The 17,620-nt window shown below is 41.5% G+C and overlaps 1 protein-coding gene across 1 annotated transcript in view; it reads left to right on the top strand.

Annotated features, from left to right (window-relative positions):
• NOC2L (NOC2 like nucleolar associated transcriptional repressor) overlaps nt 1–17,620 on the top strand; it is a 224,624-nt gene that overhangs the window by 166,220 nt on the left and 40,784 nt on the right. The window contains exon 16 of the mRNA XM_077458080.1: nt 2,956–3,069. Coding sequence (XP_077314206.1) covers nt 2,956–3,069 — 114 coding nt within the window. The remainder of the gene's footprint in view (nt 1–2,955; nt 3,070–17,620) is intronic.

The following is a 17,620-nucleotide window of genomic DNA, read 5'->3' as shown; positions in this document are numbered from 1 at the left end:
TTATTCATGGTTTGTGTTTGGCTGAAGCCATTTATTATCAGTCAACTGTGTTTACTCTTTTTAAATCATAATGGCAACAGAAACTATCCAAATTACCCTGATCAAAAGTTTACATACCCCAGTTCTTAATACCATGTATTTGCCCCCTTAACATCAATGACAGCTTGAAGTCTTTTGTGGTATTTGTGGATGACGCTCTTTATCGTCTCAGATTGTAAAGCTGCCTATTCCTCTTAGCAAAAATCCTCCAGTTCCTGTAAATTCTAGGGCTGTCTTGCATGAACTGCATGTTTGAGATCTCCCCAGAGTGGCTCAATGATATTGAGGTCAGGAGACTGAGATGGACACCCCAGAACCTTCACTTTATTCTGCTGTAGCCAATGACAGGTCGACTTGGCCTTGTGTTTTGTATCATTGTCATGTTGGAATGTCCAAGTAGGTCCCATGCGCAGCTTCCTGGCTGATGAACGCAAATGTTCCTCCAGTATTTTTTGATAACATGTTGCATTCATCTTGCCATCAATTTTGACCAAATTCCCTGTGCCTTTGTAGCTCACACATCTCCCAAAACATCAGTGATCCACCTGTGTACCTTTCATCGTAGGCCTTGTTGACTCCTCTTCAAATGTAGCATTTATGGTTGTGGCAAAAAACATTTTGGTCTCACCACTCCAAATGACTTTGTGCCCGAAGGTTTGAGGGCTTGTCTCTGTGCTGTTTGGCATATTGTAAGCGGGATACTTTGGTAGTAATGGCTTTCTTCTGGCGGCTCGACCATGCAGCCCATGTTTCTTCAAGTGCCTACTTATTGTGCATCAAACAGCCACACCACATGTTTTCATAGAGTCCTGTATTTCACCTGAAGTTATTTGTGTGTTTTTCCTTGCATCCCAAACAATTTTCCTGGCAGTTGTGGCTGAAATTTTAGTTGGTCTACCTGACCGTGGTTTGGTTTAAACAGAACCCCTCATCTTCCACTTCTTGATTAGAGTTTGAACACTGCTGATTGGCATTCTCAATTCCTTGGATATATTTCTATATCTCTTTCCTGTTTTATACAGTTCAACTGCCTTTTCCTGCAGATCCTTTGACAATTCTTTTGCTTTCCCCATGACTCTGAATCCAGAAACCTCAGTGCAGCACTGGATGAAAGATGCAAGGGTCTATCTGGAGTCCAGAAACTCATGGACCTTTTATACACACACACGCACTAATTACAAGCAAACAGATCACATGTTTTAAAGCGCTGCACAAATTTGTTGGCGCTATATAAAACCTGTATAATAATCACGGGTGAGGGTGGTTACCTTTTAATAGCCATTCAAACCCCTTTGTGTCAACTTGTGTGCATGTTATTATGCCAAAATCATCAGGGTATGTAAACTTTTGATCAGGGTCATTTGGGTAGTTTCTGTTGTGATTATGATTTAACAAGAGTAAACACAGTTGATTGACAATAAATGGCTTCAGCCAAACACTAACCATGAGTGAAAGAAATGTTTTTGTGTTATTATCCATATTCTTTGAAAAATGGCCAAGAAATCATAAATTCTGCCAAAGTATCCCGCTTACAATACGCCAAAACTTATGAGCACAACTGTGTATAAATAGTTTTTCCTTCAAATATCTAAAGTACAATGATTCAATATAAGGTAACAAACTGATCCTTACATGCGATAGCTGCGTTTGTTTTCTCTTCAGTATTTTTTCCCTGCTGAACTGGACAAATTGCGATACATCTGTACCCACCTTTATCGCAAGGATGGACATCCTGTTGTCCAAAAAAAAAATAAAAAATTGCCCGGTATAGTTCGGTCTGGTTTGGTTTTTAAGGGGAACCCCGCTCCAAAATGTAAAAAGAAAAAGCCCCCCCCCCCCCCGAAAATCCATACCAGATCCTTATCTGAGCATGCAGCCCGGCAGGACAGGAAAGGGGGGGTAGCGAGCCACCCCCCGATCCATACCAGGCAATGTGCCCTCAACATGGATGGTTGGTGATTCTGGGCACCACAAAGAATCTTGTCCCCATGTTGATGGGGACAAGGGCCTCTTTCCCAAAACACTGGTGGCCGGTGGTTGTGGGGATCTGCGGATGCGGGGCTGTTCGAAATCTGAAAGCCCCCTTTAAAAGATCCCCCCCCAATGTGAATGAGTATGGGGTATATAGTGCCCATACACATTCACCCAAAAGCGAAGACGACACAAGTTTTTGACAAGTCCGTTATTAAAATTTTTTTTTTTTAAATTGTCCCCTGGTGTAGATCCATCAATCACGCCACCTGCCGCTATCACTAACCTAAACACTCCACCCCAACGAAGGCTCCCCCCGCCTGCCTGCTCCAGTTGCACCCAAATCACATCTCTATCATGCAGGTGCGACTTTCATGTGACTTTTGAGGGTTTACATTGTGGTCTGTGGACCTCAATTTGCACGAAAGTCGGACCAAAGTAATGCAGGAACTACTCTGAAGTTCAGATATGAACGTTATCATTGGAAAACATGAAGTGCGACTTTGGGGTCCAAAGTCGCATGACAAGCAGCACAAGTGTGAATGGGGCCTAAAACGATCGACTTCTTTTCAAAATTCAACCAGTGTGAGCTGCCCCTTCTGATCAGTGTATGACCAGCTTAAGGGGCCTTTCTTCATTGACACTTGAAGGGTGCACTCCAGTGACCTCTGTGGAAGGGAAAACATTGCATCGAAGACTACAATTTTCATTGTTAGCCTTTTTTTCCCCTGCGGTTGAAATTTTTTATTATCAATTTATTAAATGTTTTATTATCATTGAAAATTATTTTTTTCACATAGACCAACCCTGTGTTTAAAATATGCAATGTATGTCACATTCCTTATTTTATTTTTTATTCATTCTCGCATTTGCAATTTTATTTATTTTTTCAAGGGTTTCCCCATGTCAAAAAAGTTGAAATAGCAAGTCTTTTTTGTCTCACAGGTCAAATGGGAAAAAGAAACAAAAGAAGAGGGGACACCAATGACCAAATATTATACCAACTGGAAGAAACTGCGGGAGAAAGAGATTCAACTAGAGATTTCTGGGAAGGAGAGGGTAAGCGTGCATAGAAATACTTATATTGTTAAATCAGATACGGACCATGGAGTATGCAGCACTAATTTTAAGCAAGGGCTTGCATGTATGTATGAAAATATGTTGTGCACATACTTTTTTAGCCAAGGCTAAAACAATACTGTAAGGGAGAATGTAGCTGGGATGATACCTGTTCTATAAAAGAAAAAAAAAGTTTTCAATTTGAGTGGCTATTGGAGGATTTGGTTTTTCCCAATTGGGAGTTATATATTTGCTGTGGCTAAAAAAAAATTAGATCTGTATCTCCCCCACCCAACCTACCGTTCCATGGCAGGTGGCACTCCCGTCTTCCTAACTCCCTCAAATGTAGCTGGGCCCCCAACATCATCACATACAATGCATGTTCCTGCAGTGTGAGCCGTAACATTCATGAGAGGGGTAGGAACATAATCAGAGAAGTAAAGCATCTCTGGGGCATCTGCTTGCAGCTACCAGAAACATTAGGGACGGAGTGAGCTTTTATATTAAAGCTTTGCCTATATAACCTGCATACATGGAGTGGGAGGAGACCTATATTTATTTATGTTGCCAGTGATGAGGTGGGGTTTAAATGCGGCAACACGTTTGTTAATATCATTGAGTTCTTAAAGTGGTTGTAAACCCTTACAACACACTTTGACCTACAGGTAAGCCTAGATTAAAGCTTACCTGTAGGTCTAAGAAATATCTCCTAAACCTACACAGTTTAGGAGATATTTGCCGAAAGACAGGCACCGCTGTCTATGGCGCATGCAACGTAGACAAGGGCGCGCAGGCGCACTGAGCACGCCGCAGTTAATGGCGATATGCCGCGAGTGGCGGCTCCCGTGCGCATCCGCGGGAGAGACGTCATCGCGGCTCCGACGAATGACAGCGGCGGAGCAGTGAGACCCACCAAGAAGATGGAAGCTCTGGACTACAGGGGACAGCGGTGACTTCGCTGGCTCCTGTGTCAGGTGAGTGACACATAATGGGCTACTATGCGATGCATAGTAGTCCATTATGCTTTACCTTTGCAGGGAGTCAAAGAGGAAGTAAACTCATCAGGGTTTACTTCCTCTTCAAAGTGTTAGTAAACTAAGATGTCTTATCTGTATCTACAGGTAAGCTTATAATTAAGCTTACCTGTAGGTACAGTGAATATCTCCTAAATGTGCACCATTTTTACATAGGCTCCAGCAGATTACATCACAGCAAATGCAAAGTGTGCTCTGCATTCAGTGTGCCCCAATCATGACTCCAGTGCACATTCAGGGAGGTGTTGTCATTGCAGCCTAACCATTCAAATGGTCAGAGTACAAACCAGAATGGAAAGCCATGCAAAAACGCAAGTGGCGGGGCACATCTGGAGGGCTCTGCCTAAAAAAATGTCTGGTATAATGCCCTAGTAAGCGGTACATGCTAGCACATTTGTTATTATTATAATAATTATACAGGATTTATATAGTGCCAACAGTTTGCACAGCGCTTTACAAAATAAAGGCAGACATTACAGTTAACAATACAATTTGTCACAAGGGGAATCCTAGAGCCGTGCTCGTTATGCTATTAAGCTGTGGGAGGCCTGGTTATTTCTTTTCTTTTTATCTACAGGTTTACTACCGCATTAACCACTTCAGCTCAGGAAGGATTTGCCCCCTTCCTGACCAGACCATTTTTTTTGTGATACAGCACTGTGTCGATTTAACTAACAATTGCATGGTCGTGAGACGACATACCCAAACAAAATGCCGCCCCCCCCCACACACACACACACACACACACACACACACACACACACACACACACACACACACACACACACACACACACACACACACACACACAAATAGAGCTTTCTTTTGGTGGTATTTGATCACCTCTGCGTTTTTTTTTTTTTTTTTTTTTTTTTTTTACGCTATAAAAAAAAAAAGTGACAATTTTGGAAAAAACACAATATTTTGTACTTTTTGCTATTATATCCAAAAAAAACAAACAAATTTCTTCATCAGTTTAGGCCGATTATGTATTCTTCTACGTACTTTTGTTAAATAAAAATCGCAATAAGTGTATATATCGATTAGGGCTGAAACAACTAATCCATTAATCGACAACTAATCGATTATGAAATTAATCGATTGCTATTTTCATAATCGATTAATCGGCCAGTAACATAATGGGGTTAAAAAAAAAAACTAAAATGAGCCCTTTATAGTACAAAGAGCAAATTGCTACTGTAAATATTACTTTCACTGTTCTACAGTAACAAAAAAAATGAACCCCTTCCAGTAGTGATTATCTGCTTTTTTGTACTATAAAGGGCTCATTTTAGTCTTTTTAACCCCATTATGTTAGTAAACATCTTAGACCTGGTTCACATCTATATGTTTATTGGTGCTTTTTGCAGAAATGCACTACAGTTCATTTACATGGTTTCCTATGGGACACGTTCACATCTGATAGGGTCAGGGACTTTTAATGCAAGACGGTGCTTTATTGGTTCAATATACTTCAATGGAGAAGCTGCAGAAAAGCATGTAATGCATTTTTGCAGCAATTTGTGTTTTTTGATCTGCCCAAAAAAAATGCAAATTGCCGTAAAATCATGTGCGCAAAAATCAAAATGTACAACAAAAAGCACTGCAGAAACAAATCAAAAGCAAACTGCATAGGTGTGTACCGAGCCTTATGCTGGCCATACGGATCAATTTCCAGATGAGAATATTCAGACGAAAAATCTTTGCACATTCGTTGAATGAAAGAATTTTGTTTGAAATTTCCACTTGTTTTTAACATTCTATTTTTAAAATGAATGTAATTTCTGAACGAAAACCACAAACACTGTCTGAAAATTCCTTTGACTAAGAAGTTTTCTATTTCCAAATTTTCCCGTCATTGTGGTTGAAAATGAACGTCAATTTGACCCACTTTTTTTTTCTTTTTAAAGGTTATTAACCGATTAATCGAAACAATAATCGGCCAACTAATCGATTATGAAAATAATCGTTAGTTGCAGCCCTAATCTCAATGAGTGATCTATTAGTGCTGATAGGGAGTACACCCAATAGCCCAGAAGTAAATCACTTACTGCTCAAAAGGAAAACATACTAATAAAGGTAAAAGATGATGCCTTTACACCCCATTCACACTGAATTTGGCTTTCAAAGTCACTGGTCAGTGCGATTACATGTGTGGTTTTCCGACATCTGTGCGACTTAATGCACCTATCCTTGCAAGTCGCACATGAAATCGCCAAAATAGTGCTTGAGTCCTTTTCAATTTGTTGCAAGTCAGAGTCCCACCGATTTTGAACGGTTCCCTAGGCACAAATAGGGTGCGACTTGTCATTTTATTTTAAACTACCAAATCGCATGGCAAGTGGCGACGTTGTGAAAGGGAGCCAAGTGTAGTTTTTTTTAAATTGGAAAGCGCAAATATCATACTCGCCTACACTAAAAATGTGGAACTGCTATTTTGAAGCACAAAAAATCTTTTTAAATGAGAAAAATAAATGAAATCAATATCCAAATGTGGGAGGGTGGCAAGATAAAAGTAAAGTTATTTTAGGGTGAAGGTCCGCTTTGAAGTACATTTTAACCCAGAAACTAAAATCTCAGGTGAGGTTTAAAATGTTAATGTCATTTCAAAAGTTTCTTTTCTTTTAATCTCTTGAAATCTGCAGTTGTTGAAAATATTCCTCATAATTCTGCCAAGAAGGTGGTAGTTTAGACTTGGTTTTGGAATGACCCGCTCACAGGCTCCCCTGGTGGAGGCGATATGTGGCTGACACACTTTGTGCAGGTACGGTCCACCATTGTCACATCAGGAAGCCAGTCCTGTTAAGTGACGTGGAGCTGACATTGGAGTGTGTATGTGTAGATATGAAATACAAAAATATTGACCAAAATAAAAAATGATTGTACCCCATTAAAAAACAAAAAAATAGGCAATTGTTTGATACACATTTTTAGCAAAAAGAATGTCATCCAGTTAGCATTTAGACCTATTTTGATTTAATCTCAGATTGTCTTTGCTGTCATTTAAAGAGGAAGTAAACCCTAATGGGTTTACTTCCTCTTTCATTCCCTGCAAAGGTAAAGCATAATAGACTACTATGCATCGCATAGTAGTCCATTATATGTCACTTACCTGACACAGGAGCCAGCGAAGTCACCGCTGTCCCCTGTAGTCCGGCGCATCCATCTTTTCGGTGGGGTCTCGTAGCTCCGCTGCTGTCATTCGGCGGAGCCGCGATGACGTCACTCCCGCGCATGCGCACGGGAGCCGGCACGTACGGCAGCTCCGTTGTTGGAAATGCCGCGCTCAGTGCGCCTGCGCGCCGCTGTCTACGGCGCATGCGCCGTAGACAGCGGTGCCTGTCTTCGGGCAAATATCTCCTAAACCGTATAGGTTTAGGAGATATTTCTTGGACCTACAGGTAAGCCTTAATCTAGGCTTACCTGTAGGTCAAAGTGGTTTGTAAGGGTTTACAACCACTTTAAAGTGGAGGGCCACCCTAAAAAAAAAAAAAAAAATAGCATTAATATTCTTAAAATAATAATAAAAAAAAACATTTGAAAAAAATGTTTTTTTTTTAATTTACCAGAAACCCCTGTTTCTAGGCAGTCTTCCTACTCCGCGGTGATCTTCGGTCTTCTCTCCTCCTCGCGTTGTCTTCTGGGGAATGGGATGTGCTGTGTTCTAGGGACTGTGTTTTGTACCATTCACAAAGCTCTGCGCGACTCGCGCATGCGCAGTAGGAAATGGGCAGTGCCACTGCCTGTCTCCCTTAGTGAAGATGGTGGCCCTAGGACACGATACAAGTAGGGCTGCAACTAACGATTATTTTCATAATCGATTAGTTGGCCGATTATTGTTTCGATTAATCGATTAATCAGTTAATAACCTTAAAAAAAAAAGTGGGTCAAATTGACGTTCATTTTCAACTACAGTGACGGAAAAATTTGAAATAATAGAAAACTTATTGGTCAAAGGAATTTGCAGACAGTGTATGTGGTTTTTGTTAAGAAATGAACTGAAAATTTCAAACAAAATTCTTTCATTCAGCAAATGTACAAAGATTTCTCACCTGAAAATTGATCGGTGAGGCCAGCATAAGGCTCGGTACACACCTATGCAGTTTTTGCTTTTGATCTGTTTCTGCAGTGTTTTTTGCTGTGTGTTTTGATTTTTGCGCACGTGATTTTACTGCAATTTGCGTTTTTTTGCATTTTTTTGGGCAGATTAAAAAACACATATTGCTGCAAAAATGCATTACATGCTTTTCTGCAGCTTCTCCATTGAAGTACATTGAACCAAAAAAGCACCGTTTCGCGTTAAAAGTCCCTGACCCTTTCAGATATGAAGGTGTCCCATAGAAAACCATGTAAATGAACTGTAGTGCGTTTCTGCAAAAAGCACCAATAAACATATAGATGTGAACCAGGTCTAAGACGTTTAGTAATATAATGGGGTTAAAAAGACTAGAATTAGCCCTTTATAGTACAAAAAAAAAGCAGATAATCACTACTGGAAGGGGTTAAATTTTTGCTGTAGAACAGTGAAAGTAATATTTACAGTAGTGATTTTATTTTTGTACTATAAAGGGCTCATTTTAGTTTTTTTTAACCCCATTATGTTACAGGCCGATTAATCGATTATGAAAATAGTTATCGATTAATTTCATAATCGATTAGTTGTCGATTAATCGATTAGTTGTTTCAGCCCTAGATACAAGGGACGTATAGGCCGGGTGGGGGGGGGGGGCGGTGACATGCAACATCATGGGCGCCCTGGACAGGTAAGTATCCAGTGTTTGTAGCTGGTGATTTAAAAAAAATAATTCCGCTGGAACACCCCTTTAAGCCCCTTTTTATACGAGTGGTCCGATAGAACTATCTGTCGGTTTTCAGGCTGACCTGATCAGAAGCTCCATTGAATGTGTGGATGGGGGAATTAAAAAAAAAAAAACTATAATCTATGGACTGATTTAGGGGAGTACCAAACATGCATTGTAGGTGCTGTCAGTGGTTTTTTTTTTTTTCCTGCTGATTTGGATTTGATAGGGGAATCTAGTAGTTTGGGGTTTGCACTAATGTCTTTGTGGGTTTGTGGCTGCACGTCATTCTCAAGGCTTGCCTGGGGCTCCTGCACGACTGTCATGGGATTTAAATTCTTATTTACACAATGCTAATCCATCGCAGGAGCCGATGGCTCAAGGGATTAAAGGAATATAAACCCTGGCTGTTAGTGTACCTTGTGTAACCAGGAGGAGGCAGTATGCCTCTCTCTATTCTCATCACAGGAGAGATGAGCAGTGATCAAAGAAACTTTTGTGTAGAAGTTTTGTTATGTGCAAACTGAGATTTAAAAAAAATGGTAGTAGGCAATATTGGCAGCTAATAAACTGTAATATCCAGCATGCATTAGGTTAATTTCCTAGGCTCTATGGGTCAGATCAGCTCCAAGCAGGTGATTTAAATTTATAGACAAGCGAGTCAACTCTTTACAGTAAAATTGTGGAAGGTGAAACAAAGGCTTGTCATGAAGCCATTGGTGGAACCTCCAGTGAACTGTATGGCAAATGCACTTTAGGAAGAGGAAACACAGATTTTTCAGATCAGTTCCCTTAGATTCACCAGAACAGGATCTGGAGAGAAATGTCCCACTCAGGGGCCCAACAATGTCACCAGGTCTGGATCTGAAATGTCCCAGCGTCTCACATGGGGGACACAGCAGTGTTAAATCTGGCATGAAATGTCATGGAGAAATCAACACAAATTGGAGTTTACCTTTAACTGCCATAACCAGCAGTGTTGGAGAATTGGGGATTGTTGATAACCTTTAAATTACAGTATGGCTACTACAATTTATATATTTTATAGCAGTTTTACCAAAACTAGGATTTCCCTTTGTAGTTGCTTTGATAGCCATTGCTTTTTAGCATGGTGATATTTATTTTTTGATATGCAGACTTAAAAAGAGGGCGATCACACAATGTCCATATTGAATATGTAAATGAATGAAAACTTTACTGAATAGGATTACCAGTTTGGGGTTTTGTGAAGTATGTGCTGCATAGTGATGGAGACGATATCACATGGGAAACGCATTGCTTCATCAGCTGTCAGCGCACGCTACGATACAAAGTGCTGGTGTCACCTGTGCCCTTCCTGTCTCTCTGCATTGACGTTCCCCAGCAGATACAGTGGGAGCATGCTGGGCTGACTGTGTGGGTGCTGTATGTGCTCTGCAAGAAGAACGGAAACATGTGAGCGCAAAACAAGTCTATTAATAAAACTCTGTGCATCTTCCATTTACATTTACACAGTGCTGAAACAGGTGGAGTGTGTGTGTGTGTGTAATTTTCTTTTCTTTTTTTTTTTTGTCTTTTTCATATTTCAGTCTTCGGTTTGTTTTCTCTCTGTGACCTCTTTCACACTGAGGCAATTTTCAGGCGTTTTAGTGCTAGAAATAGCACCTGAAAACTGTCTCCCATTCATTGCAATGTGCTTTCATACCCAGGCGGTGTGCTTGCGGGACGTTGAATGAATGGAATACTTGTATAGCGCACAATTCGAACTGAATCGCCTCTAGGCGCTGTGGCGAGCTTTGATCATCTGCTAAAAGAGGAAGGTCTTGAGTTTTTTCCTAAAAGCCAGGTGATTTTCTTCCAGGCGGAAAAGGTTCTGCAAGCAGCATCTTTGGGGCGTTTTCGGAGCGCTGCAATATGGGAGTTTTTAACCCCTTTTTTGGGGCTGAAAGCGCCCTACTATTGACTGAAAAGCAGCGCTTTACCGCAAACACATGGGTGGCCCCATTGTGAAAGGGCTCTAACGCTTTGTCCGCTGGGTTTGGTTCAGTAGCTGTTAGATATGGTTATAAAGAACATGAGCAAAGAGCTGTCTTTAAACTAAACCTTGATTACCATGATCGGGTCATAGGTGGCTTCCAACCATGAGGCTACTTTCACACTGAGGTGTTGCGGACGCTAATGGGGCAGTTTTAACCCCCACTAGCAGCCGAAAAAGGGTTAAAACTGCCCGCAAAGCGCCACTACAGCCGCGTTTGCAGCGCTGCCCCATTGTTTTCTATGGGAAGGGGGTGCTTTAGGAGTGGTGAGATAAGAAAGGGAAATAGACTTGGCGCTATACCTTTGGTTTGAAGAAAATATAAATTATAATTTTTTTATTTTCTTCAAACCAAAGGTATAGCGCCAAGTCTATTTCCCTTTCTTATCTCATTAGTTGTTTCACCCACACTGGGTGGAAATTCAATAGAGGCCGCTCATACCACAATTATACTAATTTGCTCCATAGCACAACCTTACCCCTTTCTCTTGCTTTTTACTTTAGGAGTGGTAAACACACCGCTCCAAAGAGGCAGCTTGCAGGACTTTTTTGACCGTCCTGCAAGCGCACTGCTCCAGTGTGAAAGCCCTACGATTTTATTAGTACTAAAACTATACTAATGAAACGAAAATCAGATGACGTGTTCACATCCGACAAAAATGTTAGTCTGCACATCCAGCTTTTGTCTGACAAAAACGTGAAATTGGCTGTCGCAAGCACGGTAGGAAATTGGCTGTAGTAAACGGTAGGATTTGTAGACAATAGGTCGTTGTAACACAATTGACGTCTGAAAATCAAAGCGTGTGTACGGCCTTTAGTAATGCACTTAACTGCCATGGCCAGTATGCACACTCACCATGCAAGACTCCGTTTCTGAAGAAAAGGCATTTCTAAGCTAATTTAAAGTTTGCTGCACAACATTTAGACAAGCCTGTGAAATACTGGGAGAATATAGTCTGGTTGGATGAGACCAAAATCGAACTCTTTGGATGCCATAATATACACCGTGTTTGGAGGTCAAATGGCACATCACTTCAAAATGGCACATCACTTCAAAATCACCCCCCCCCCCCCCCCCCCCCATACCAACAGTGATGTTTGGAGGTGGGAAGATAATGGTATGGGGCTGTTTTTCAGCATACGGTACTGGCAAACTTCATATCATTGAAGGGAGGCTGAATGGAAAAATGTACCAAGACATTCTTGATAAAAATCTGCTGCCATCTACCAAGGATGATGAAGATGAAACGAGGTTAGAAATTTCAGCAAGACAATGATCCTAACACAAAGCCAAGAAAACGTTTAATTGGTTTAAAAGACAGAAAATAGAGCTGCTAGAATAGCCCAGCCAATCACCTGACTTGAATCTAATAGAAAATATATGGAAAGAACTAAAGATCATAGCTCATAGAAGAGGCCCACGGAAACCTTCAAGATTTTAAGACTGTGTGGAAGAATGGACCAAATTCACTCCTGAGCAATGCACGCGACTAGTTTCTCCATACAGGAGGTGTCTTGATGCTGTCATTACCACCAAAGGATTTTGTGCAAAGTAGTACATAAATTTCAGTTAGCACGTTCAATACTTTTTCTTTGTGTCGTTCCATTTTATTACACATAACTTAATTTCTGAACTTATTTGTTTTGGTTTCTTTGTATGTATGAATTGCATGGGTTGTTAATGACATGTGACGGTTTCATGTCCATAGCACCTTTAGAAATATGTTTACCTAGAAAAATGGTGACGTGTTCAATACTTAAAGGGGTTGTAAACCTTCATGGTTTTTCACCTCAATGCAATCTCTATGCATTGAGGTGAAAAAGGTCTTGCAGTGCAGCAGCCCCCCAATGCCCCTGTTTTACTTACCTTACTTTCTCTAGCTCTAGCTGGTGTCTCGTGTTTTGATTGTCTAGATTGATAGCAGTGCAGTCATCGGCTTCCGCTCCTGTCAATCAAATCCAGTGCCCCGGGGGGGGGGGGCAGGGTCATACGTTCGGTGGCTATGTACGCTGAATGCTGGACTCTGGAGCGTGCCCACAAGGTAGCCCCCTCGGGGAAACGCATCTCCAAGGGGGTTATCTGATGTGGGGAGGAGCCATGAGAGCCGCTGGGGGACCCCAGAAGAGCAGGTTCGGGGCCACTCTGCGCAAAACAAGCTGCACAGTGCAGGTAAGTATGTTTGTTATTTTAAAAAAAAAAATAAAAAAAAGGGGAACCCTTAAAATCACTTTAATTTACCCGCTTTATACAGCACCGATAGTTCACACATTTACATCCCCTCGAGAATCTGACAGCTTAAGGTCTCTACCTCGCACACTGTGTGTGTGTGTGATATATATATATATATATATATATATATATATATATATATATATATATATATATATATTATACACACACAGACTAGGGCCAATTTTCCCCAAATCAGCAAGATATTGGCAGTATAGTTTCATCAGCTCTGCACAATGGCTTGTCAAAACTATTCTGGCGGGATCAGGCTACTAATGTGCGGCAGTGGTTTATGGACAAGTGGGTATATCACTACTTTATCTCAGCGGTGCAAATGCTGAGTTCATAGACAGTTGTTCTCCAAAGGGGTTTTCTATAAAACTATCCATTCTACTGTTTAATCTAGTTCAAAATGTAAGCCTTAACCTTTCTGCAGGATTCATGTTTTCATGCTGGCAGTTACCATAAGTGGCAATGCCCACAAGCCTTTGATAATTTTGTATAGTGATGGGCCAGTGGCTTGAATTGGCCATGGCATTGACTTTGGCCATGGAGGCCTACCAGTAGACTGAGTTAGCTTTGGCATAGATTTTGGCCATAGATCCCTGCCTTTAACCACTTTCCATCTGCACTATAGCCGAAAGACGGCTACAACGCGGACTTAATTTGCCGGGAGGGTGTCCCTGGACTTCCTCCCGTGCTTGAGCACCCTGCGTGCCCCCTGCAGGGTGCACACGGCAAGCTCTGTGATCAGCAAGTCCGAGACTCGCCTGATCATAGTAAAGGGTTGATCCCGACCCCCTTATCACGTGATCAGCTGTCAGCCAATGACAGCTGATTAGGTGATGTAAACAGAGTCAGTAAAAGCCGATCACTGGAGGCTGCGAGAGGGATATAGGTCCCGATGGTGGAGGTGTCACCAGCGTCACCTAACAGTGCCGCCTATAAATCCCCAATCGATAAGTAATTATCAGTGCTGCCTATCAATACCACCTATCAGTGCCCATCAGTGTTGTCTTATCTGTGCCCATCAGTGCAGCCTCATCAGCGAATATCAGTGAAGGAGAAAAATTACCCATTTGCAAAATTTTATAACAAACTATGAAACATGTTTTTTTTTTTTTTTTTATTTTCAATTTTTTTTTTTTTTAGCAGAAAATTTAAACCCAAATGATGATTAAATACCACCAAAAGAAAGCTCAATTTGTGTGAAAAAAAACGATAAACAATTTCATTTGAGTACAGTGAAGCATGACCGCGCAATTGTCATTCAAAGTGTGACAGCGCTGAAAATTGGTCTGGGCAGGAGAGGGCTTTAAGTGGCCAGTAAGCAAGAGGTTAAAGACTTTTCTGAAATTTTGTACTGCTGCTAGAATAGTACACGCTGAATAGTATGCTTTTAAAGTAATCCCAGTAAATCTAGATTTACTGTTTAATTTTACTGAGCTTCCAAGTTGGTAAACAGGTTAGTTTCAATAAGGACCACCCCTTGAACATGTTAGCGGTACCCCTAGAGGTATGCGTAGCACCAGCATGTTAAAGGTTCCATGCACACTAGCACTTTTTTAAGCTCCTTTAAGCTATTAGCAATTTTTTCTGCTCCTAGAGTCCAGATAGTGTTATCCACACTACGTTAGGCTATTAGCATTTTTTTCAGCGTCTAGGAGCGTTTTTCCAGCAGAAGAAAACGCTAAAAAATATCAGTTTTTTTTTTTCCCCCCGCTGGAACTGCATCTTAAAAAAAAAAAAAAAAAAATGTGCATGGAGCCTTAAACCACTGCTCCGGTCTATGTAGCAAGTCATTGAATTACGTTTCCATATGCTGCTCTTGGTTACAACCATACAGCTAAAGCTGGCCGTACACGACTGGTTCAGTAGGCACCGCCCGAATTTTGTTCCATGTACGAGCACCGTGTTTGTACTGAAATCGATCTACCGATCAACTTCTGTACAACCACCCTGATGGATTTTCTCCGCGTGATCAGCGCAGTAGGATTTATAGTCTGTGGAACTGATCAGTGTATTCTGAAGTTATCCACTGTCAGAATAGGAAGACATAGCCAGGAGGATTCCCCAACTGCCTCGAATGTGTGGATGGACGAATGCACGCTTGCGGGATTATGGCCACAGAAGAAGTGAGGGCGCAAATAAAATACTACTGAGACGCGGAAGACAGGATTTATAATGGCAGCGGCTGAGTACAAGCAGAGGCGATCATAAAAATGTTTGACATGAAATGGCATGTTGCTGATTTGGGGTAACATTATCTGAGTTTACTACCGCTTTAAGAGCTCACTGAATTTCTGAGAAATATGCATGTGTTCTAGGGATTTATTAAATTTTTAGGCCCCGTTCACACTTGCGAATGGGGCCATCCGCGACTAGGTGTTGGGAGACCCATTGGGGGTTCCCAGCTATTAGATGTGGGTGGGAAACCCCACTGAAAGCCATACAAGTCACAAGTCTGACAGCTCCTGCAGCTTTTCACAGCTGTTTTTATGTATCCACCATGCAGACTTTGTGTCCAGGACCAACTATTTGTAGGTATTTACTGCATGAGCGATTACATGCAAGCACTCACAAATACAGTATTCCACAAAAAGTGAGTACACCCCTCACATTTTTGTAATGATTTTATTATAGCATTTCATGTGACAACACTAAAGAAATTACACTTTGTTACAATGTAAAATGAGGTGACGATGAACTTCTGGTGACCAGTATGAGAGAGAGAGAGCGATAATACCAAATTTAACACACCCGCTCCCCATTCACACCTGAGACCTTGTAACACTAAGGAGTCACATGACACCGGGGAGAGAAAATGGCTAATTGGGCCCAATTTGGACATTTTCACTTTGGGGTGTACTCACTTTTGTTGCCAGTGGTTTAGGCATTAATGGCTGTGTGTTGAGGTATTTTGAGGGGACAGCAAATTTACACTGTTATACAAGCTATACACTCACTACTTTACATTGTAGCAAAGTGGCATTTCTTCAGTGTTGTCACATGTGAGGGGTGTACTCACTTTTGTGAGATTCTGTAGCTGCAGGAACTGTCAGCCTCACTCCTTTCAGTGGGGTTTCCCACCCACAGCTAATTGCTGGGAACCTCCTTTGGGTCTCCTGCATCTAGTCACTACTAGCCCCATTCACAATTGTAAATGGTACCTAAAAATGAATCATGATGAGTTTACTTCCTCTTTCATTCCCTGCAAAGGTAAAGCATAATGGACTACTATGCATCGCATAGTAGTCCATTATGTGTCACTTACCTGACACAGAAGCCAGCGAAGTCACCACTGTCCCCTGTAGTCCGGTGCATCCATCCTCTCGGTGGGTCTCGCTGCTCCGCCGCTGTCGTAGACAGCGGTGCCTGTCTTTCGGCAAATATCTCCTAAACCGTGTAGGTTTAGAAGATATTTCTTGGACCTACAGGTAAGCCTTAATCTAGGCTTACCTGTAGGTCAAAGTGTGTTGTAAGGGTTTACAACCACTTTAAACCCAAAACCAAAAATGTGACATATTGCAGCTTAACAATCCTTAGATATGGTGGCTGCATTTATTTTCTTTTTTTTAGTCTTTTTCCTTCGCTTTTGACCTGCTAATCTGACCAGTAACACACCTCCTGTATTGGAATGCCTCCGCTCTGGATGAAGGAGCACAGGGGCATGTTTGGACAGCAGCATTATTAATCTGGGTAAGGGGGAGTGTTAGATGAACCAGCCGGTTTAGATGACACTAAACAAACTGCAGCCAACTCCAGCTCAAACTGCTGTTATACGAGCAGATATAACAAAAAAAAAATGTTTTTTCTTTTTGCACAAAGGTTTTATAAAAATGAATAAACATTGATCATGGAAGAAAATCACCTGGCTTTTAGGAAAAAACTCAAGACCTTCCTCTTTTAGCAGATGATCAAAGCTCGCCACAGCGCCTAGAGGCGATTCAGTTTGCATTGTGCGCTATACAAGTATTTCATTCATTCATTCATTGTAAGCACCCCTGTCAGTGGTAAATGGTTCACACTGATGCGATTTGTCGTGTGATTTAACATTTCAAATCCATATAATTCGCACCTCATTGCTGGCAATGTAACCTTTCAAATTGTTGCGACTCAGTGAAAAAGGTTCCTGCACTACTTTTTTGGGATTTCATTGCCACTTGCACAGACTTCTGTTAAATGAAGTTGTAACCTGCAATGAATTTCTAGGTGCTAATTGCACTGATCTGCGGCTTTGAAATCGCGCTGAAGTAGCGCAATTTCAGAGCCACACTGGTGTAAACCAGGACTTAAAGAGGAAGTAAAGGGGGGAAAAAAAACACACCCTGCAAGGCAAGGGCATAATGAGCTAGTATGCATAACATACTAGCTCATTATGAATAACTTACCTGAGAACGAAGCCCCCGAAGCGGTCCTCCGTCTTCCTCCTCGCCGCTGCCATGGATCCCGGAGCGACTTCCGGGTATCGCGG

The sequence above is a fragment of the Lithobates pipiens genome, unplaced genomic scaffold (genome assembly GCF_037356315.1).
Source record: "Lithobates pipiens isolate NorthernLeopardFrog02 unplaced genomic scaffold, aLitPip1_a1.2 Scaffold_27, whole genome shotgun sequence".
NCBI lineage: Eukaryota > Metazoa > Chordata > Amphibia > Anura > Ranidae > Lithobates > Lithobates pipiens.
Note: the sequence above shows the minus strand (reverse complement) of the source record. Positions and strands in the feature narration are given on the sequence as shown.